At 49.3% G+C, this 23,310-nt stretch overlaps 2 protein-coding genes across 4 annotated transcripts; both read left to right on the top strand.

The window, feature by feature from the left end:
* The first annotated feature begins 2,445 nt into the window (after positions 1-2,445).
* On the top strand, positions 2,446-7,806 carry HRCT1 (histidine rich carboxyl terminus 1). 3 transcript variants are annotated; one of them, XM_054502558.2, is made up of 4 exons: positions 2,446-3,731; positions 3,943-4,062; positions 5,506-5,747; positions 6,340-7,806. In XM_054502558.2, the coding sequence occupies exon 1, from the start codon at positions 2,446-2,448 to the stop codon at positions 2,800-2,802; it is 357 nt and encodes a 118-aa protein (XP_054358533.1). In that variant the 3' UTR covers positions 2,803-3,731; positions 3,943-4,062; positions 5,506-5,747; positions 6,340-7,806. The 3 variants fall into 3 exon arrangements, with proteins under 3 accessions (XP_054358533.1, XP_063506239.1, XP_063506238.1); XM_063650169.1 differs by having other exon boundaries at positions 2,446-4,062; positions 6,364-7,806; XM_063650168.1 differs by having other exon boundaries at positions 2,446-4,062.
* SPAAR (small regulatory polypeptide of amino acid response) lies at positions 6,602-7,806 on the top strand. Its single transcript, XM_054502560.2, has one exon. The coding sequence runs from the start codon at positions 6,602-6,604 to the stop codon at positions 6,872-6,874; it is 273 nt and encodes a 90-aa protein (XP_054358535.1). The 3' UTR covers positions 6,875-7,806.
* Positions 7,807-23,310: the final 15,504 nt, after the last annotated feature.

The following is a 23,310-nucleotide window of genomic DNA, read 5'->3' as shown; positions in this document are numbered from 1 at the left end:
CAGGCTGGTCTTGAACTCCTGGGCTCAAATGATCCACCCCCCTCAGCCTCCCAAAATGCTGTGATTACAGGCTACTGCACCTGGCTGTGTCACTTCTTAGCATTTATGCCTAGTGTTCCATTATTGGAACACTAAGCATGTGGAAGTTATTTTTATCGTACTGATCAAGGTCATTGCCAAGGTCTGATTGCAAAAATTCAAAAAATTGCAACATTAGCCATAAATGGGTTAGGTCATGGAGGACTGTATTCTCAATGGCTGTCCCTCACTGACCCCATGAGTACCCAAAGCATCTAATCAAATGTTCACTTTGGGGTCCTACTACCCAGACGGGGAGTGAACCTGCACCTAAGGAAACAGATGTCATGTGTATGTGTATGTGTGAGGGGGCATCCCCAACCCCTGCGCCCTCCAGGTTTATTCGCATCTCCACCTCATGTTCCCGCTGTCTCTGTGGAAGGCCCTGCTGATCTCGGGCTGTCACTCTGGACGGCTCCCTCACTGCAGGGACAGTGCTCTGTTGAGTACCTCCTGTATAGATTAGCGCACAAGGCCGGGGGAACTTAGGGAAGTCTTTCCCTTCTCTGGCCTCAGTTTCTCCATCTGTCAGTGAAGGCTGAGTCTGGGTGATTCCAAGGGGCCCTTTGAGCTGATTGAAGTTCTTCAAGTTCATAGTTATAAGGTCCTGCCCTGCCGCCAGCGGCTGGTGTGGGGTGGGAGTCTTCCTGGAGAAGTTCTGAGGATGAAAATCCCCTGTTTGACTTCCTCCTCCTCCTCCTCACAGCAGACTTCCTTCCTTAACTTCCCTAGGGAAGGCAGCCAGGCTCCCAGGGCCCCAGGAGTCTGCAGGAGGAGTTCTTACTCCAGCATCATTAAAAGTTCAGGTAGCTCCCCCAAGGGCCAAAGAAGTGCCAGGATTCATTAGACCTGCTGCCCCCGAGCCCAATTTGGTTGAAGGGAATGTTTAGCTTTTTCATCTGGTGAGGGTTTTCATTAAGGGTTTGAGGTCTCCCTAAGAGAACCCACCTCAGACTGAGGTCAGAGGGGGAAGGGTCCCTGGAGGTCACTTCTTGCTCTGGGAGTTCTGCAGAGGAGACAGGCTGGATCAGGGCAAGGGGTTTGCCCAACATCACAGGGTGGAGGTGCTGCCAGAACTCAGAGAACCAGCCTTGCAGTGTCTGCAGACATTCCTCCAGGCGGTAAGGAGATGAGCCTGGAGGGAGGGGCTGGGGACTCAGCCTGGAGGGACCCTGCAGAGCCAGACACAGAGCTGGGGCTTTGGGGAGCCCCACTGCGTGTGAGGAAGAGCTTGAACAGTCCAGCACGACCACAGCAGAAAGGGTTGCCCAGAGAGAGAGTGAGCACCTGTTGCTGAGGTCTGTCAGCAGGATGGGACGGTGCCTCCCAGGAGGAACAGAGGGGATTTGGGCCTGGCGGGTGGGCTTGGAGGGACAGTCAGTACTGCTCAGATCCTGCCGCTCTGTAAATGCTCCACTAGGTAGGAATGGCACTCATCACTGCTGGGCAGGGAGGGTGTGACAGAGCAAGGAGCATGCCATTTATGGCCAGTTGAGACTGTTGAACTGGGAACCAGGAGGCTGGGCCTGTGCCTGCCCTCTCTGAGCTCAGTGGCCTCCTTCTTGCCTCCCAGCAACCTTGGGAGGACACCCAGACCCTCCTGCCTCCCAGAACAGGCCGGATGGAGGACCTCCCTGGATGGCAAAATCTGCCTGCGGTGCATCCCTGAGCTTCTCAAGTTCATTGAGCTCGGGATGGCTCATCTGACAGAGCATGACTCAGCCCCAGAGGGCTCTGCAGGCTGCAGGACAGGGAATCACAGACCCTCAGATGACAATGTCTCCTAAGCCATGGAGTCCATTGCAGTAATATCAATTGCAAACGTGACTGGAGTTGGTGTTGCTGCTTTATGCATCTCAACTCCTTTAGTCCTCAGAACACCCTATTGAGGAAGGAACTGTTATCAGCCATTTTACAGAAGAGGAAACCGGACAGAGAGGTTAAGTAACTTGTGCACAATCTCAGAGCGAGTGAGTTGCGTGGCTCCAAAGCCCGTGTTGTTCATCTCTGTTCCACACAGTCTCTACGAGAGGAGACTGAAGCCCGGAGAGGGAAGGTCACTGAGCCAGGCAGCAGGAGGGTTTCTTTCCTCTAGACTCAGGGCTCCTCCCTCAACCAGATCCAGCCTGACAGCTCGTCTGTCTCCACCCAGCCTCCCTGCCAGGCCTCCTCAGAGTTGACAGCGGCCTGGCCTCACCCTTGGCCAGCAGTTGCAAGTCCAAACAGGCTCCACCCACATTCCCAGGCTGCTCTCCAGCCCGCAGCAGAGACAACAAAGTTCAGTGACTGAGAGGGCTGAGTGGAGCCTGCTGAAGGGGAGAAAGGAGTGAGGAGCTGCTGGGCAGAGAGGGACTGTCCGGCTCCCAGATGCTGGGCCTCCTGGGGAGCACGGCCCTTGTGGGATGGATCACAGGCACTGCTGTGGCAGTCCTGCTGCTACTGCTGCTGCTGGCCACCTGCCTTTTCCACGGACGGCAGGACTGTGACGTGGAGAGGAACCGTACAGCTGCAGGGGGAAACCGAGTCCGCCGGGCCCAGCCTTGGCCCTTCCGGCGGCGGGGCCACCTGGGAATCTTTCACCATCACCGTCATCCTGGCCACGTATCTCACGTGCCGAACGTGGGCCTCCACCACCACCACCACCCCCGCCACACCCCTCACCACCTCCACCACCACCACCACCACCACCACCCCCACCGCCACCATCCCCGCCACGCTCGCTGAGGCTGCTGTCGCCGGTGCCTGTGGACGGCAGCTGCCCCTGCCCTCCCATCCATTCCCAGGACAAGTGGACCCCACGTTTCCATGTGGAAGGATGCGTTTCTGGGGTGAACGAGGGGAACAATAGCCTGGGGCTTGCTCCAGCTGCATTTGCATGCCATGCCCCAGTGTACTATGGCAGCAGAGAACAGAGGAACACTGGGGCCTGCGGTGCTGAAGGGTTTGGGGAGTGGAGAGCAAGGGTGCTCTTTTGGGGCTGGACAGCCCATCTTGTGACAGTGACTCCCAGTGATCCCCAGAAATGACAAGCGTGTCTTGGCAGAGCCAGCACACAAGTGGATGTGAAGTGCCCATCTTGACCTCCTCATCAGGCCGCTGCAGGCCTCTGGCGGGCGGGGCACTGGGAGAGGCCCTGAGAATGTCCTTTTGGTTTGGAGAAGGCAGTATGAGGCTGCAGTCAATTCATCGGTGCCTTAGTCCAAGAAAATAAAAACCACTAAGAAGCTTTTGTGAAGAGGCTGTTGATTGCAGCATAGTGGGATGGAGGGAGCTGCCTGGCCTGCGTCCTCACTGCCTTGGGACCTCCCTCTCTGATGGGAAGCATGTGCCTGGAGCAGGCGGCTTCTGTCCGGTTCTTAGGGGCTGCTTGTGGAGTGGGAAGAATTGGGTGGGCTCTGTCTGAGCTCTGAGGGAGGATTCAGGGTTTGCACAAAACCCTGCCCGCAGCAGGTCCTGTGTGCACCAGCAGGGCTCTGGCCTTCCGTGAGACAGTCCAGGGCCTTGGGGAGAGGAAGGTTGGAGCTGCTGTGAGCCTGGCTCCCCAGGGCTCTGCCCCTGTGCTTTTTTCAGCCCATGTCCAGGGCAGACTGAGCTCTGAGCTCTGAAACTCGAGGAAGCCCCATCCACAGGCTGCCTTGAATCCAGTTTCCTTGGTAATTGGATCAGGGTTTCTTCTCCAAGCCTTGCGTCTTCAGCCATCCTGCCCCAGCTAGTGCCTGTGCGTGGTGGGAGGGCTGGAGTTCTCCCTCCACGAGTGGAGTTCTTTAAAGTGGAGGCTGTCGTGCTGGGGTGCAGGGTGTTGGATGGCCTTGGGAGAATGCTGGGGTCTCACTTTCCTCTTCTCTGCAATGGGGTGGATAACAGAGATGCCCACTTGCCGAAGCCTGGAGGCTCGTTGGAATATGCTCTGTGAACAGCTGGTGGGATCCACAGCGAAGAAGGAAGCCTGGCTCTGAGGCCTTCAGCCTGTGCCTGTGAGCTGAGGTGGGAATTGGGGGAAGACAAGGATTGGGGGCCAGGAGAGGCAGTGGGGAGGGGCTGGAGAGCAGGCCAGAGACTCAGGGACCTGGTGACTCACCGGAATAGAATGTCCTCTTTCCTTTCTATTTCCCAGTGAATCCTCTGTGACAGCTGGAGGAGGAGGGAGTGAGAGAGAGAGGGAGGCAAATTCACACTGATTTCTCCCGCCTTAGGTTTCTGGGTTGGGAAAGTGGACCCTAGGCTGTTGTGCAGTGTCGATTTTCTCTGCAGTGTCCTTCAAATCCACCCCCTTCTCTATTCCCATGCCCTGCCTAGCCCAGCCCCCTCCATCCCCCTCCTGGATTCCTGCCAGCCTGCTCCCTGCAGCCCTGCCCCTTTCCCAAGCATCTCTAGGCTGATTTCACAGATGAATCAAAGATGGGGAGGAGGTTCCCCGAAAGCCAGAAATGGAAAAGGAAGCCTATGCAGGGCAGGAGAGAACCCGCTGAGCAATTGCCCTTTATTCCAGTTCAAAAATGCGGAACTACTCAGACAATCTGCAGGCAGCCTACGGCTGCGTGTACACAGGAAGAATAGGCGATGAGAAATCAAAGGAACTAATGTTCAAGCTTGAGGCATAGTCTCCTGATGCCCTCTATCACCCCAGTTAAGGAGGTGATGTTGGTAACTCAACCTGAAACCACAGGCCCTGCAGATCGGCCCATCCTCTCCTTCCTCCTGGTCATCCCAGTTAATACAAATAATTCAAGGAACTGGCTTCCTGTCACGGCCCACAGCCTGCTCCATGTGGAGGAGGAGCCCAGGGCCCAGATGGTCTCATCATCTCAGAAAAGGGACAGATTGAGAATATGACAAGCTATTGTTTGCTCTGAAAAGTTGCTCTTCCATTCTGTGCAAAGTGCCAGTTTCCTAATACTGGTACTAAAGAAAGTTCCCTTGGGTCTTGGAGAAACTGAAAAGGACCCAGGCTGTGTGAACTTGGGCCAGCCCTCTGCCCTTTCTGGCACTTTGCACCCAGATCAGTAAAACCGCAGAATCAGATGGTCGCTCTGTGGTCCCATGGTAACTGGAAAGTGCACTGAGCTAGGAGTGGAGGGAGGGCGGTGCCTCCTCGGCCATTGCTCGCGCCTGTTAACATGGCTAATTCAGAATGCGGGGCAGGTCATTTAACCTCTATGACCACAGGATCTTTTTCTATAAAATGGAGGCTATATCGCTATGCAGGGTTGCTGGGGAGGTTATATGAGATCATGTCTGGTGAGGTCCCATGCCTGGAGTTATTGTTCTCACTACTGTTTCCCAGAATATGGACAAAGTGGGGCTAATAACCCAGTCTCCTTTCTGGAAGTGGTGGGGGTCTCAGGAGGTGCTGGGTGTGAAAGGGCTCTGACCTGGCCGACTAACTCAGTTGCCTGGGCCTAGCTTATTCCCCTGACCTCCTGGCAGGGAGCAGGGTGGAAATGGCCTGGGGTGCGCATGGCGCGACGGGATAACTGCTGAGCAGGGGTTGGACGGCTGCAGTGTGGGTCCTGGGCCCTCGCTCACAATTGGAGGAAAGAATTCAGGAAGTGCTCACAGCTGCTCAGACATCTCAGAGCCAAGTTCCAAGCAGGACGGAGGCTGCAGCACCCAGGGAGGAACGCCATGGTCCCTGGGACGGCCACCAGGCCAGGAGGCCGCAGCACCAGGTACAGCCAGGGCTGGCCTTTGGGGAGCCCAGGGTAAATCTTAATAGTTCAAGAATGTGAGCAACGGGCTAAGCAGGCAGCAAAGAGGGCGGGTGAGGCCGACATCTAAGAAGGCTCTTCCGGGACCTCCGGGTAAAGAGCCCCACGGTCATGGACAGGGCAGGGATTCCCAGGGAAGCACCTGATACTCTATCTAAACTGCATGATCCCAGCGTCATGCAGAAAAGGAGGCCAAATGCAACCTGCCCCTGCCTCCAGCCCCCACTAAAGGCCCGGGCACCTGGGGTGACCCGTGAGTGTCCCCTGCCTTGCCCAGAGCTGGCGCATGCCTTCCTCCCTCCTCATGTCCTTGCCCCCAGCACAGGGCCAGGGGCTGGAGAGGCAGCAGATAGGCCAATTGAAGGACTGGCCCAAGGTCCCTCCTGGGGAGGAGCCGGGCTCCTCCTGCATCCACAGTAGAGGGAGTATTTTGTCTTTGGTCTGAGTGTAACTTGCTCTTGAAATCTGTAGGCGTCACCGGGGGGCCGGGGCTGGCTAGGCTGTCTCTGTGCAATGTCTTCTGACCCCTCCTCTCCACCTCCTCTGTGTCCAGGGAATCTGTGCTCATGTCTTCCAGGACAGTGCTTCTTCTAGAAGCTGACATGGAGCTGACCACAGCTCTTGGAGGCATGGCCTGAGGCTTAGAAAATAGACAGAGATCATCTGAGATTTGCGCAGTGGGGCCACGTGGCAGCGCCCGAAGGCCTGGAGCAGCAGCGACCCAGGGACTCAGAGCAGCATCTTCTTAGGAGACGGAAGGAGAGGCGCCGGAGGAGCACGGGGCACCTGCGATCGCCAAGAGCCTCCTGTTCTGGATGGGAGCAAAGGCTCCGAGAGGACCTAAGGTTGCTCAGTGGGCCATGGAAACGGCAGTGATTGGTGTGGTGGTGGTGCTGTTCGTGGTGACTGTGGCCATCACCTGTGTCCTCTGCTGCTTCAGCTGTGACTCGAGGGTCCAGGATCCTCAGGGGGGCCCTGGCCGCAGCTTCACGGTGGCCACGTTTCGCCAGGAAGCTTCTCTCTTCACGGGGCCTGTTCGCCATGCCCAGCTAGTGCCAAGTGCCCAGGACTTCTGGACCTTCATGTGATGCCTGAGTCCCCAGGATTTGCTGTGCTGATGGGTCAGACTCGCCCGCCCCTCAGCAAGCCTTCTCTGGCCTTCCCCTCCTCCCAGGGCCTTCTCCCCATCCTTCCCCTCCGGTAACCTATGAACTTCCCGTCTCCTCCCATTCCAGCCTTCTGTGCCCTCCAGCCTCGGGGATCCTTGTTATTGGGACAGCCCAGCTGAGGTTGACCCACAGGATGGGGCTTAGGAAGGCTCTGAGGAGTGAGTGAACAGACACAGCGCCGGAATGCACTGTGGGCCGGCTCTGCTGATCTACACCAGGAAATGAAATATCACTGGAATGTATTGTAGACGGTGTGCCTATGATGCTGGTTCTGTTGCCACCTGAGCACGCAGCACCCTCAAGTAGACATTTTTAGAAACCGCTTCTTACTTGCTCTCCTAATTGATTACTTTTGCACATTGCACAGAACCCAACCTCGAGGCCTGCTCCCTGCCAGTTGCCTGAAATCAGCCCTAAAGTTCTGAAACCAAAGAGCTGCTTCCTGAGAACAAGTTATTTACTTTAGAATTGAAAATGTATATCCTTTTATGGGCCTTTCCAAATCTGATTTGAAAAACCACGAAAGGAAACAGAAGAGAAAATAAGAGCCACAGAAGGTACAATATGTTTTATTAACAGGAAAGCCAGAAATAAGATATTTTAAACATATTTTTTAATGAGACTTTATTGCTATATTCCAACAGGTCACTTCTATTCTTAGAGAATGTGAATGACTTGTGTCACTTCGGAGTGACAGAAAAATCAGGAACCGAAAGATAATTCCAGACAAGTTAAAATGTTATGTTACATTCAAAGCTCTTGTTTTCATCACAAATAAGGAGATATTCAGTTTTTATTAACAGAAAACCCGCTCCCCCATGGCCATGGAATAAATGCCGTGCTATATTTAAGGAGTTTGGTTTGAAGGGTGCAAAATTGTGAGCCTCCTGGCTCTTATGTCTGTATCCAGCCCTGAATAGACGGCTCTCCCAGGACCTGTTTGTTGAGGGGGGCAGGACTGAGCTTTAGGGGGGCTCTGGCCTCTAAGGGTGTCCAGACAGGCTGCGCTTGCCATGTGGCTGCCATGGGAACAGCTCTCAGAGAGTGGCTTGGAGCTGGAGAGGTGCACGGGGGGAGGGGGAATGGATGGGGAGAGAGTGAGGCTGACGGAGAGGGATGGGGAGGAGCATGGTGGGTGAGGCTCAGCCCAGGTCCAGGAGCTCCTGGGACCATGTCCTGGACACTCCTGACACCAGCCCTCGACGCAGGGCCTTCAGAGATGCACAGAGAAGGGAACTGGCGCATGTGGGGAGGCCCTGGAGACGGAGGGAAGAGAACTTTTGAGGGCGGTGTTCTCTAAAAGCGAACAGTGAGACAAAGTTTGGGTGCAAGATATTTATCAGGGATCAACACCTATAAAGGGGAGAAGGAAGAAGCAGGATTGGGTAGAGGAAGAAGTCAAACCGTGATGCAGGTCCTTAATATCCCCACACCTTTGCTCCGTATCTGAGTCCCTCTCCCCTCTCCCAGGGTCTAACCTCAGCCAGGGCAGCTCTCTGCAGCTGAGGCAGGCCTTGAAGTCCTTCCTATTTTATTATTTTTATTTTATTTTATTTTAGGAGATGGGATCTCACTCTGCCACCTGGGCCAGAGTGCAGTGGTGTGATCATAGGTCACTGCAGCCTCAAATTCCAGGGCTCAATCGATCCTGAGTGGCTGGGACTGTAGGTGCATGCCACCATGCCTAGCTAATTAAAAAATCCTTTTCTTGTAGAGATGGGATTTCACTATGTTTCCAAACCTGGTCTTGAACTCTCCTGGCCTCAAGTGATCCTCCCACCTTGGCCTCCCAAAATGTTGGGATTACAGGTGTGAGCCATTGCATTTGGCTGAAGTCCTTCCTTTAAAGGGGACCTGGGCAGCACATCTCCACAGGAACTCTGTAGGGTCCTGTTCTTGGAAGAGCCTAGACTGGTCAGAGGTGGGTGAATATGTCCAGACACAAAGAAAAACCTGGGCACAGGAGATCCACGAGGGGAGAGACGGCTGTGCAGGATCTGGAAGGGAGAAGAGTGGGCCTCAGTCTCCCTCTCTCCTCAGTCAGAGTCAGCTCTGCTCCAGCTCAGGCACCCTTCACCAGGAGCCAGGCCCAGGGCCTGGGTGAGTCACTAGGTGAGTCCGGGAGGGTCTGCAGGCTGCAATCACAGGGCCATGAAAACAAAGTGCTGGTGAAGCGGGCATGGGGAGGGAGCCCGGCCTCCCTCTGCAGGAGACAGGCTGTCTGCCAAGCCCGGCACGCTCTTCATTTGTTCACCTGCCCATCTGCCCAGCCATCCACCCACCCATCCATCTACTCCTGGAGTAGATGCCGCCTCACTTACCCATGCATTCATTCACTTATTCATTCACTCCTCCATTCAGTAAACACTGACTGGGCACTGACTGTGTACCCAGCCCTGCCAAGGGAACGTGGGGCTCAACCGGACATTTGGATCCCGTGGACTCCTAGATAAGGCTGTATGTGTGTGGTATGTTTTATGTGTGTATGATGCGTATGTGGTGTGTGTGTAAGCTGTATATGTGTAATGTGTGCGGTGTGTGTTTTTGTATGCTGTGATGTGTCTGTAAGCTGTATGTGTAGTGAGTGTGTGTGTTTTTGTATGCTGTGGTGTGTGTAAGCTGTATGTGTGTAGTGAGTGTGTGTGTTTTTGTATGCTGTGGTGTGTGTGTAAGCTGTATGTGTGTAGTGAGTGTGTGTGTTTTTGTATGCTGTAGTGTGTGTTGGCCCCAGGTACTCCTGCCATTCTCCCCAGTGTAGCCCACTGTGTAAGAAGCAGGAGGGGCCCAGTAACAGGGCAGCGGAAGCCTCTTGCTATGACAGTGGCCTCTTCCTACTGTCCCCAAGGGCAGGAGGTGGCTGTGCAGGGACAAGACTGAGGCTGGCACCAACATGCAGCAAAGCCAGGAGTGCTTATCTGGTGGCAGTGAGGGAAGCGGCTGTGCAAGGTCACCCTGGAATCTGGGGTGGAGCCACACTCAGGCCTCCCAGCTTCCAAACCGAGCGTTCTCTCAATTCATTCTACTTCTCTTGCTGGTTCCATTTACTGGAGTTTTTTTTTTTTTTTTTTTTTGGAGACGGAGTCTTGCTCTGTCGTCCAGGCTAGAGTACAGTGGCACGATCTCGGCTCACTGCAAGCTCTGCCCCCGGGGTTCACACCATTCTCCTGCCTCAGCTCCACAGGAGCCCGCCACCATGCCCGGCTAATTTTTTTGTGTTTTTAGTAGAGATGGGGTTTCACCGTGTTAGCCGGGATGGTCTCCATCTCCTGACCTCGTGATCGCCTGCTTCGGCCTCCCAAAGTGCTGGGATTACAGGCGTGAGGCACCACGCCCAGCCCATTTACTGGACTTTTATGACACACTGGGCACATCGTGCTTCCTCTGTGTCCTCTCATGAGAGTATACAGCAACTCCATCACCTCCATTTTACAGATGAGGGAACCGAGCCCCCACGCTTTGAGCCACTTTGGGCAAATACCAAATCTGCAGAACAGTGCTAACCTGTCATTTTCCTCCATAAGTGATATCTGCACCCAGCCAATTCTCAGGGATACAGTTCATATCTTCAGGAGGAAGGGAGCCAGGGGATCTGATTTGCTCCAGGTTCACCTGAGCAAAAGCCTTGCTGGCATCTACCCATCTGCACCTTTTTTTTTTTTTTTTTTTTGAGACAGAGTCTGGATCTGTCGCCCAGGCTGGGATGCAATGGCACGATCTCATCTCACTGCAAGCTCCGCCTCCTGGGTTCAAGCAATTCTCATGCCTCAGCCTCCCGAGTAGCTGGGATTAAAGGTGCACACGACCGCCCCTGGCTAATTTTTGTAGTTTTTGCGGAGATGGGGTTTCACCATGTTGGCCAGGCTGGTGTCAAACTCCTGGCCTCAAGTGATCCACTGGCCTCGGCCTCCCAAAGTGCTGGGATTACAGGTGTGAGCCACCACGCCCGGCCCCATCTGCATCTTCGACTTGAAGAAGAAGCAGGTCTTTGCCCTCTACAGTTTTAATTGACAGTCCAGGAAGCCTCCCTCATAGAGTAAACTTCTGTGGATGGCTGGAATTAAGGGTTAACAGACATCAGTCCTGACCCAGCCCGCTTAAGGCCTTCCTAAGGCTTTGCACCTGCAGAGATACAGGCCGTGCCTCTCTGAGCAATGGGTCTTGCTTCCCCTTCACTTCCTGGGGCTTCTCTCAGCTCCACATGGGGCAAAGGGCAGGGAGAACCCTACTCAGTTCCATCCAGCCCCACTGGGATGTGGAAAGGCTAATCCGAGCCCCACCTCTGCCACTCAGTTGCTGGGCCTTAGTTTCACTGGCTGTACGGAGAAGGTAAGAATCCCACACCGGCTTGTCTAGAGGATGTGTTAGAGTGAAGATCCTGGGAACCCAGCTGTCAGGAGCAGTCAAGGGAAAGAGGCCCGCCCCGCCCCGCCTGCCCCCCTCCCCACCACCTCCAACCCTCGCCCTGCTCTTTCTTTCTCTGCATTCCTGGACCTGAAACCAGGGTGGCGTTTCTCGCTGGGACAGGCTGGATTCTGGAATCTAGGAGGCCTTGAAATAACATGTTTTCCAGAAAAGTACCTTCCTTAAAGGAAACCACTTGTTCCAGGGAGTAGAAAAGGGTCATTGTACCTTGCCAGGTCCCCATTCCCCTGAGGACATGACATTTGAAAAGGCAGACTCAGATGGAGACAGAGACCTGCACCCCCTGCCCTGTGCCTCCATCCAGCATATTCGTAATAGTGAAAAGTTAGAAACCACCTCGACACCAACAGGAGGGGGCTGGGCTGGCAAATTGCAATACAGCCCCAGAATCAAATGCTAGGCAGGCGTAACGACAATGAGGTAAATTTAAACTCATTAACCTGAAAGGGCATATCATGTATTGGTAAATTAAAAGGGAATTAGAGGACTATAAATGTAGCTGCACCCTTAGACGCATGGAAGACGATGTGGAGAGCTGTATGCCAAGGTGTTGATAGGCCATTGTCTCTGGGTGGGCGGGATTGTTTGTGCATTTTATTTTTATTTACTTACTTTTTTTTTTTTGAGATAGAATTTTGCTCTTTTTGCCCAGGCTGGAGTGCAGTGGCGCGATCTCGGCTCACTGCATCCTCTGCCTCCCGGGTTCAAGTGATTCCCCTGCCTCAGCCTCCCAAGTAGCTGGGACTACAGGCAGGTGCCACTACACTTGGCTAATTTTGTACTTTTAGTAGAGACAGGGTTTCACCATGTTGGCCAGGCTGGTCTTGAACTCCTGACCTCAGGTGATCTGCCCACCTCGGCCTCCCAAAGTGCTGGGATTACAGGCGTGAGCCACTGCGCCTTGCCTATTTGTGCATTTTAAATGTTTTCCGTTTGTGTTTATCTGAATTTCTCATGATGAATGGTTGTTCTTGAATAAGAAAGAGCAAGAACCTAACAAAGGAACAAAAGTTATTTTAAAAATTATAAAACAAACCAACTCCAATCTAAGAGATACAAAAACACAGTCAGGCATAGACACAAAAATGGGGGCAGATGAATTTCTCAGAACAGATACAATGATAAGGACACGCATACACACACAGACACAGACACACACCCCTCTTCTGCCTAATTCACATGGCTGAGGTAGGCAAGGCTGGGGAGTTGCAGGTGGTGGGGGTTTGCCAAGTTTCCAGGAACACTGGAGTCTGGGTGTTGGGGTGGCTGCTGGAGCTTCTGGGCAGGTCGGGTGGGCTGAGGAGAGTAGAGGGAGCAGCCTGGGGCTCACTAGCCTGAGTGAGAGGCCTGGCTGTACCACACCCAGCCTGCATCTCCTGGGACAGGGTAGGGCTTCTAATCCCAGGTCCCCAGTTCCGGCAAGGCTGAGGAGCCTGCCAAGGCAACTCTTCCCCATCCCAGCAGTGGAGGGAGACAGCAGGGTCCACAGCTGGGGAGGGGCTTCCTGGCAACCGCCTACGACTTCCAGGCTGAGGCCTTGTCAGCTGCCTACGGACCCCACTTAGGAAGCCAGGGCTGTGGTGGCTCATACAGGGACCCTCTGTCCTTGTCCTCCTGAGATACAGGCACAGCCACAGCCCTGGTGTGGGGCCTGGCCTGAGGCATCATCCCCACTGTCACTGTGCTTGCGCAGACCTAACCATGTCATCTCCTTATGGGCCTCCCTGGCCTCACCTCACCCCTGCCCACCCAGCCACCAGAGAGCTCTTTCTTGGACACAGACCTAACTCCTTAGAGGGCTACTGGGTGGGCCTCTGTTCCCACCTTCAGAGTTCGCTTTCTGTGGTAAGCATAATAATCGTCCCTCAAAGATGTCCATGTCCTAATCCCTAGAAGCTGAGAAAATGTTGTGTTCACAAAGGGGAATTAAGATTGCAGATGACATCACAGTTGCTAATCGGTTGACCTTAAATAAGATTATCCCAGATTATCTGGGCAGGCCCAATGCAGTAAGAAATGTCCCTTCACTGTGGAGAAGGGGGGCAGAGGAGTCAGGGCAGGTGATGCAAGAAAGACCTGAAGACAGAAGCAGGCCACCAGCCAAGGAGTGTGAGAGTCTCTAGAAACCAGAAAGGAAAAGACAAGGAAAAGCATTCTCCCCAGTTGCCTCCAGATGGGAACATAGCCCTGCCAACATCTTTTTTTTTGAGACTGAGTCTCGCTCTGTCGCCTGGGCTGGAGGGCAGTGGTGCGATCTCGGCTCACCACAAGCTCCACCTCCCAAGTTCAGGCCATTCTCCTGCCTCAGCCTCCTGAGTAGCTGGGACTACAGGTGACCGCCACCACGCCCGGCTAATTTTTTTGTATTTTTAGTAGAGACGGGGTTTCACTGTGTTAGCCAGGATAGTCTCAATCTCCTGACCTCGTGATCCTCCCGTCTCGGCCTCCCAAAGTGCTGGGATTACAGGCGTGAGCCACCGCACCCGGCCTGCCCTGCCAACATCTTGATTTTAGCCTAGTGAGTCCTATTTTGGACTCTGATCTCCGGAACTATAAGATAATACATTTGTGTTGTTTTAAGCCACTATATTTATGCTAAGTTGTTATAGCAACAAAGTATTCTTAGCTCAACCATTAGTGCTCACAAAGACTTAGCCTTGAATTAGCTCCTCTAGTTAAATCTATTCCTGGCCGCCAAGAAACAGAGAAAGGTGGCCTCTGAGGGGGTCAGGTCTTAGAGCTGAAGAAGGCTGTTGGGTCTGGAGTATGGGTGGGCTGACCACTTTAGAGATAGGGAAGGGAGTCAGAAATTACATTTCCTAATGAGTAGGATGAGAGTGATAATGTGGCAATTGTCAGGGCCTGCACCAGGTGTTGGGCAATGTGCAAACCCAGTCATCCTTATCCTTACCCTACAGAAACACCCACACAAGTGTGCAAGCATGTATGTCCAAGGATGTTCTTGTGGTATTGTTTCTATTAGCAAAACATTATAAAAATCCAAGTACCCATCAATTGGGAAATATATAAAGATGATGATACAGCCACAAAAAATGGAATAATAGGCAGCCATTACAAAAATGTACTGACTTGGAAACTGCCTTCTATACATAGAGAAAAAACAGCAAGTTACAGAATGGTCTCATAAAACAAAAACAAAAACAAACAAACAAAAAAACACTTTTCCTCCTCAAGAAAACAAAAATAAGAACAAAAAACCTCCTAAATTACACATATGCGTATGTGTTTGTATGAACCTAGGAAAATGTCGGGAAGGATGTGATGGCCTCTGGGGGACAGGCTTGGAGGAAGAAGGAAGCTTACGTTTTACTTCACATCCTTCTGTCCTGTTCGACCTTATTTGAACAAGCATGTGTTGCTTTTTATTACAATGTTAAAAGGAAAAATCCTTAGACTAACTAAGTTCAACAGTTTACTTGAGCAATTAAAATGATTCAAAACAAAGAGAAACAAAAAACAACTTGGGAATCAGGCAGCCCCTGGAACCAAAACAGGTTCAGAGAACTCCGGCCAACACCATGATTAGGCAACATTTGTAGATAGAGAACAGAAGTGAGATACAGAGACAACTTAATTGGTTACAGCTTAATTGGTTGATTAGTTCTACCTAAACGTCTTACCTTATTCAACTCAGCTGACCTACTGTAATTCATTAAGTTCAGCTGTGTGACTCACTGAACCTCAACCATCTGCAAGAATATATTCCTAAAGTAATTAGTTTCATTAAGCATGATGGCTTCATATTAGTTTGGTCTGCTGGGCTCAGTAAAGGACACTAATTCAAATCAATGGCCTCCTATTTTAACACATAATAACTTTTTTAATGTTAAGATAACACAGGTTAAGAAAGCAAACTTGCTGTCCTGTTCTGTGACAAACAGCTGTTATTTGCAAAAAGGACTCCCTGGGTTGAGGGAGACCAGAGCTCCACTTAGCAAGGCCACTCAGGAAACAGGTGGACCAACTTGAGTTCTTTTTCTGTGTGAGCTCATCTGGGGAATGAGACACTGTGGATCTTCTGAGTGGAAAAGTGGAGTCATTCAAGCCCTCCTGGCTTCTACAGAGGTGAGAGCTGAAGTTCTGAAAGGGGAACTGACATATTCCTCTACATTTTATGGCACTTCCAGACTAAAATATAACTTTCTGGCCTCCATTTCAGTGAACTTTGAACTTCCTCAAAACTCACACTCCCCTTTTTATAATCCATAATTTTTATGTGAGGGATAAAATTTTCTGTTTTACAGCCTGATCCTGGCTACTTACAGAATGGCTGCACTTTAAACCCAAGGTGTTCTTTGCACCCTGTAGCCCCAGCCCATAAAAGAGACAAACACTGGTAGAGAGATGGTCCCAGGAGAGCAGCCGGGAGGAGACACTGGAATTCAGGCCTCCAGTCCCAGCTCTGCTCATCTGGCTCCTATGACAAGGGTTGTATCCAGTGTGTGGACGTCCCCTCTCCTCAGTGAGGCTGGAAACCCTCTGAGGTCAGTGCAGAGCCTCGGAATAGCGACATTGACATCTGTCTGGCACATAATGGCCTTCAAGGTGTCCTAAGTTTACAAAGCTCTTTCCCAGGCATCTCTCAGTTGTCTCCCATAACAAGCCTCGGGGCCCAGTAAAGCAGGCTGTATTAACCGCAGTTTATGGATGAGGAAACCAAGACTTAGAGACACAAAAGTGACGGGCCCCACTCCAAGTCACTCAACAAATTGGTCGCAAAGTTCAGCACAGGACCTTATTATCCCCTCTCCTTCAGCCAGAGCCTCATTTTTGCCTCTTTAATATCTTCTGTTTCCCAGGTAGATTTTGCTTGATAAAAAGCGGTCTGCTGCTTTAAAAGGTTTGAAAGCTCCAGAATAATGTTTCCAAATTCCCCGTGAAAACTTCTGTTCAGTATTCAGGAATGAGAAATTGAAATTTCTGGGAATTCATGAGCATTCCTGAAATTATACATTAATTTTTTTTTTTTTTTTTTTGGAGACAGGATCTTACTCTGTCACCCAGGCTGGAGTACAGAGGTACGATCATAGATCACTGCAGCCTCGAACTCCTGAGCTCAAGTGACCCTCCTTCCTCAGCCTCCCGAGTAGCTGAGACTATAGGTACATGCCTATAGAGTGTGCCCCTAATATCTTCATGTTAGCCATTAGGGTACTCCTGGCTATTTTGTTTTCTTCTTTTGTAGAGACAGAGTCTTACTATGTGACCAGGCTGGTTTTGAACTCCTGGCCTCAAGCTATCTTCCTGCTTCAGCCTTTCAAAGTGTTGGGATGACAGGTGTGAGTCACTGTGCCTGGCTCATATTTTCTATAACATTAATTTACATGCTTTTAAATAATAATGAGTGACCAGAATGATAAATAGTTAATAATTGTCAGTGAAAAATTGATGCTAAAAGTTTCAGACTTTTTCCTTAAGGTTTATTATTATTATTATGAACCAATATGTTGTGACAAGATTATTTCAATAACATAAAAATTATCTCCACCTGATATAGGCACTGCATATAGAAAACATTAAAAAGGAGGGAACATTATTGCAAAATAAATGCCAGATAAAAATCACTTAAAAATGGAAAAATAATAGCACAAACATTTAATTTTAAAAGTTATTTTTAAAACGAACTTTTAAAACACAAAGCTTTAATTGCTCCATCTGAGAGTTTTGATCTTTGTTTTGTGACAAATATTCTAGATGTAGAAAACTTTTTTGTTTTTTCATTTTTCATTGATGTTGGTTGAGTGTGCCCCTAACATCTTCAGGTTAGCCATTAGGGTACATGTTGTTTTATAGAAGCTCATTTCCTTTTTAAATCATGCTTTATTTTTATTTTTACTTTTTGGTCTGCTTACTCTGGTCTTGATTTTGCCATTGAGATCAATATTGCTCTTGCTAATTCAGATTGTAGAGCAATTTCTGATTTCCTTTTGGAGTGTTCTACAACAGCAATCACGTCTTCTTTTTGCATCTCTTCTGTTAAAGTATTTACAAAGAACTGTAGCCTATAGTGAATATTCAACACGTGGAAATGCCGGCAATCATTACTGGAAAGTGTTCAAATAACTAACATTCAGACTCACTAACAAGGTTCACAGAATCAAGTGTTGGAATTGCCAGTTTCAAGACTTATTTTGCTTTCAAAATTTGTTATTTTTTCCAACACTGCTCATAGGACTTGTGTAAGTATCCTATGTGTACAAACTTACCAATATTTGTTTTATTTGCAAAAATGACTTACCATTAGAAGCAGACCAGGTCACAAACACACACTTATAACCAGTGTGTGCTGGTAAACTGACTCTCCTGGAGAGAAAAAAAAAAAAAACCCTTATATGTAGGGTTTGCCAAATTCTGAGGGGAGGCATAAATGTTCCCACAATGGTCAATGGCCAGCTACCAAGGGGATGTCACTGAGAGCTGGGAAGAGCGGCATACAACTGGCTCTTCCTGAGCCAGCGCTAGCCCACCACCGCCTCTACCCGGGCAACAGCAGTCGGAAGACCGATTAGATGATGGCCTTTTCTCTCCTCTACTCCCCAGTTCCATTCAGAACTTAACTTTCCTATGGGTGCCTCAGTATTTTCTACTCTCGCTTTTGATTTGGTGTCAGTGGATTCCTTTGAACTAGTCACATCTAGTTCAACATGTTGATTGCTAAGCTTTAATTCTCACACAAAAACACTTTTACCAGGTTCCTAGATGTCTTAACTTCTTTTTCTCAGGAATTGGCATTTGGAAAAACAGTATTTCCGAGAAATGCTGGGAAGGAATTCCTGCATAAAAACACAAATCTGGCCGGGCACGGTGGCTCATGCCTGTAATCCCAGCACTTTGGGAGGCTGAGGCAGGTGGATCACGAGGTCAAGAGATCAAGACCATCCTGGCCAACATGGTGAAACCCTGTCTCTACTAAAAATATAAAAATTAGCTGGGCATGGTGGTGCACGCCTGTAGTCCCAGCTACTCGAGAGGCTGAGGCAGGAGAATCACTTGAACCTGGGAGGTGGAGGTTGCAGTGAGCCGAGATTGTGCCACTGCACTCCAGCCTGAGCAACAGAGGGAGACTCCATCTCAAACAAAGCAGAACAAAACAAAACAAAACACAACACAAATCCAGGAAACCCAACTTAAACCTATTTGCTTGACTGATCATGATCCTACTGGATACATTCTCCTGGGTCCCAATTTTGGCCACTGCTCATTTTCATTGATCTCATTTTAAAGGGTTTGAAGTATGGAGTCCTTAGGATTTGGTGTTAAGTTTGGTGATTTTTCAGAAAGGCTGCACCAGAGCTGCATCGGTCTTTACGTCTGACCCTGTGCACAGGGGGCTACTTGTCACCTAACCTCAGTTTTCCTCTTTTTCCTTATTAGAAAAACAACAATAACATCAACACAGTCCCTCTTGGAACTAGGAATAGCCAGTAGAAGTGGTGTGTGACTTCTGGGAAATGTCCTTAAATAAGGGCGGAATACTCTTCTTCGTTTTTTCTCCTTCATCTGGCCAGAATGTAGATATAATGGCTGGAGCTACAGAAGTCAGATTGGACCAGAGTGGCCTTGGGGGTAGAAGCCACATTTGGGGGGACAATAAGATAAAAAGGGCCTGGGTTCCTGATACTGTGGGAGCCCATATCAGTCCTATACTGCCTTCTTCAGGCTTTTATACCAAAGTGAAACTGTCTTACTTAAACCGCTATTGATATGTGGTTTTCTATCACTCATAACTGAAACAAATTAAACAGCACACCAATGCATTGTATTCTGTTAAATAGTTTATGGGAGGCCATTGTTTTGGACTAGCCTCCTACACTGGCCCCAGCAGACCAGATCAAACCAGAGCGGAGTCACCTGTGCTAACTGCCAAGTCATCAAACTGGACTTTGAAATGAGGCAGTTTTCCAAAAACGCAGGAGCTTCCAGTCACCCTGAATCAGCACAATAAAAAGTGCCCTCTGCTTTAACCCTATAAGGAAAGCAACTTTGAAATGACCAATCTGCTTTTTGTTCCCTGTTTCTGCTTTCTTCAGCCCTCTTTTATCCATAAAGCCAAACTTCTCTGCCCACTTCACTGGAATACTCATTCTATTTCGTAGAATGAGGTGTTGCCTGATTCTAGAATCACAGATAAAAGCCAATTTGATCATTACAAATAATTTGTTGTAATTTTGCCTTTGGGAAGTTCCTAGTGAAAGCAAAGGCTGCTAGCAAGAATCCTTGAAAGGTTTGTAATGGAGGTGAAAATGAAAGACTGTAGCATTACCCAGTGACTCAGAGGGTGTGGGGGAGGCAGCTGCATCTAGTGATAATGGATGATACATTTGGAATAGAAGAGGCTGTGGTGTCATGCATGCCTGTCTTCCCATCTGCCAAGAAGGCTGATAAATAAGCTTTTATACTGCTCTAAGTTGGTAAAAGAAGTTTTCAGATATTTAATATTCAAAGGTCTTTTCACAAATGACTATGACCTTTTCTTTTCTTTTCGAGACAGGGTTTCACTCCCGTCGCCCAGGCTGGAATGCAGTGGTGAAATCTCGGCTCACTGCAACCTCTGCCTCCTGGGCTCAAATGATCCTCTCGCCTCAGCCTTCTGAGTAGCTGGGACTACAGGCATGCACCACTGCGCCCAGCTAATTTTTGTATTTTTTCTAGAGACGGAATTTTGCCGCGTTGCCTAGGCCGGTCTCGAACTCCTGAGCTCAAGTGATCCACCTGCCTTGGCCTCCTGAAGTGCTGGGATTACAGGTCTGAGCCACTGCGCCTGGCCTCTATGCCTGTGATCTTTAGTTTGTAGGAACCAGACCACTCAAAGGCTAGAACGTACCTTATTGCTCTGCCAGTGTAATGGTTTAGGAACTGGCTGAAGGAACTGGGGATTCAGTCTAGGAAGAACTTACACGAGTTGGGATTGAGTTTGAGAGCTGCTTTCACACATCTAAGTAAAAAAGATTTAGCCTTCTTCACGGAGGGCTCTAGGCCAAAACCAGAACCAAAAGGTGGAGGCTGCCAACTTTACCCTAAATTAAAGAGAAACCTCCTACCCATCAGAACAGGATGGAGGTAGCTTTTTGATAGCACCTCTCCACTGCTGGGAATATTTAATCAAAGGATGCAGAAGGAGTCATTAACTGAGCAGCAGTTCCCATATACCAGCCTATATATTGGTACCTACCTGTCTATAACATTTTCCAGGTCTCAGCCAGGCACAGTGGCTCATGCCTGTAATCCCAGCACTTTGGGAGGCTGAGGTGGAAGGATCTCTTGAGCCCAGGAGTTACCAGCCTGGGCGACATAGGGAGACCCTGTCTCTACAAATAATTTAAAAATTAGCCAGGCATGATGGTGCACACATGTGGTCCCAGCTACTTGGAAGGCTGAGGCAGGAGAATCAATTGAGCCCAGGAGGTCAAGGCTGCAGTGAGCTGTGATTGTGCCACTGTACTCCAGCCTGGGTAACAGAGCAAGACCCTGTCTCAAATCTCAAAAAAAAAAAAAAAAAAAAAAAAAGAGAAAAAGGCAATGTGGTACATTTTAAAAATAAAACTAAATATTTGCAATTTGAAGTTCATTTTCTTTATTCCAAGATTATGTTCTTTCTATTTCAGGAGGTGTTATAATGTCTTTTTTTAGTAGTAGGTGGTATTAGCTATTGTTGTTTAACACCCTAATTAGACAAGATAGAATCTTGGCAATCCCGTATAATTCCATTAAAATTTACACTGGCTGTAAGATCCAGAAGTCTGGTAACCATCTGGTAATATGGACGAGATGACACCTGACGAGATGTCCAAGGATTAGTAGTTCATTCTAGTGTCTACTAGATGCCATTTGTGTGTACTTATAGCAACTAGATAATTTCATGGTACAAATCAGAGAAACCAGTAATGTGATCCATTTGCTTACGGTAACTTAAACTTTATTGACTAAGTATTCATTTTTGACACATATAGCTACTTTTTGATAGACATGAATTTTCTATTTGCATTTAAAAACAAAACTAATTTTCAAAGTTCTATTCTCAAAATGGCAATGATGACCTTTCTAAATGCTCTCTTTAAATAATCCTCCAATATTCTCAGAAATTTAGTGTACCTACAACAAACTATGTCTCTTGGTAAAAGCCTTCTGTGAGCATCTTAACTGTCTGCTGTCTTTATCCGTGTAAGCAGGGACTGGGTCCTGTCATTTTTCTTTTTTTTTTGAGACGGAGTCTCCCTCTGTTGCCAAGCTGGAGTGCAGTGGCACGATTTTGGCTCACTGCAACCTCTGCGTCCAGGGCTCAAGTGATTCTCCTGCCTCAGCCTCCCAAGTAGCTGGGACTACAAGTATGCGCCACCACGCCTGGCTAATTTTTGTATTTTTAGTAGAGACAGGGTTTCACCATGTTGGCCAGGATGGTCTCGATCTCTTGATCTCGTGATCCTCCTGCCTCGGCCTCCCAAAGAGCTGAATTACAGGTGTGAGCCACCACGCCTGGCCTGGTCCTGTCCATTTTTACAGAGCACAGAGCATCTAGCATGCCACCACATTAATGTAATGACAATAATTTCCATTGGTCTAGAGACTTATGCTTTACAAGGCCCTTATAGTTTGCTTCCCCTTAATGGTAGTTCAAGTAGCAGAGAATGACCTTTTCATTGTCCTCCTCTGTGATAAGCCAAAGTGAATGTAATGTACATTCTTCATAGTGAAGGCTTTCTACCTCATTCATTTATTCACAAAATATTTATTGAGCATGATTATGTGTTAAGCACTGAACTGTGCTCTGTGCTGCTGGGCACTGTGTGTTAGGTACGAACACGACAGATGGAGCCCCTTCCCCCATGAAATGAACATTCTAATGGGGCATTAGTCAATAAACAAATAAATAAATAGATTGTTAGGGGGTAATGAGTGTTATGGGGAAGAATAAAGCAGTGGGAGCTGGGAAGCAATAGGAGGATGTCAATCTTAGGGACATGAGAAGGCGCCCTCATGCAGAGACTTGGGCAATGTGAAGGATCGCCACAGTGTGACAAACTGGAGGAAGCACGTTCCAAGTCTTGTGGCAGAAAGGAGCTTGGCTATTTGAGAATCAGCAGTGACATCAGTGTGGCTGGAGGGTAGAGAAGGTGGGGCGAGTGGGTGGGAGATAATTTCCAGAGGTGGAGAGGATGCAGATTATATGGGAGTCTGGATTTGATTCTCAAGTGTGATGGGACACTATTGGAGGGTTTTGAGCTGGGGAGAGACATGCCGTGAAATGTGAAGTCTGGCCTGCAGGGAAGCAGGTACACCGACTGAATGAGTTCAATTTGGAGAGATATATAGTTGAGATGGAGATTTGCTCTTGTTGCCCAGGCTGGAGTGCAATGGCACGATCTCGGCCCACCGCAACCTCCGCCTCCTGGATTCAAGCAATTCTCCTGCCTCAGCCTCCCGAGTAGCTGGGATTACAGGTATGTGCCACTACGCTCGGCTAATTTTGTACTTTTTTAGTAGCGATGGGGTTTCTTTATGTTGGTCAGGCTGGTCTCGAACTCCTGATCTCAGGTGATCCGCCCACCTCGGCCTCCCAAAGTGCTGGGATTATGGGTGTGAGCCACCGTGCCCAGCCCAATTTGGATATATTTTAAAGGACTACCTGATGCGTTAGATGTAGAAGATGGGGGAATGTAGAATGCTCCACAGAGTTTTGTCCTGAGCAGCCAGGTGGGTGGCGATGTTTTTATTTACTCACATGAGAAAAATTGGGAAGGAATACGTTAGAAGAGGAGACTTGAGAAACCAAGAGTAAATGTTTTGGATTAATATTAATTAAATTTGAAGAGTCTATGACACATCGAAGTACAGATGTCAGATAGGCAGGTGGTTATTCAAGTCTGAACTTAAGAAGGATGGGTTAGGGCTGGCAAAGTTGCTATGAGATCCAT

This window comes from Pongo pygmaeus, chromosome 13 (genome assembly GCF_028885625.2).
Source record: "Pongo pygmaeus isolate AG05252 chromosome 13, NHGRI_mPonPyg2-v2.0_pri, whole genome shotgun sequence".
NCBI lineage: Eukaryota > Metazoa > Chordata > Mammalia > Primates > Hominidae > Pongo > Pongo pygmaeus.
Note: the sequence above shows the minus strand (reverse complement) of the source record. Positions and strands in the feature narration are given on the sequence as shown.

Bases quoted from the DNA above. Each gene is read 5' to 3' on its own strand.
- HRCT1 (XM_054502558.2), top strand. From the start codon at position 2,446: ATGCTGGGCCTCCTGGGGAGCACGGCCCTTGTGGGATGGATCACAGGC.
- SPAAR (XM_054502560.2), top strand. From the start codon at position 6,602: ATGGGAGCAAAGGCTCCGAGAGGACCTAAGGTTGCTCAGTGGGCCATG.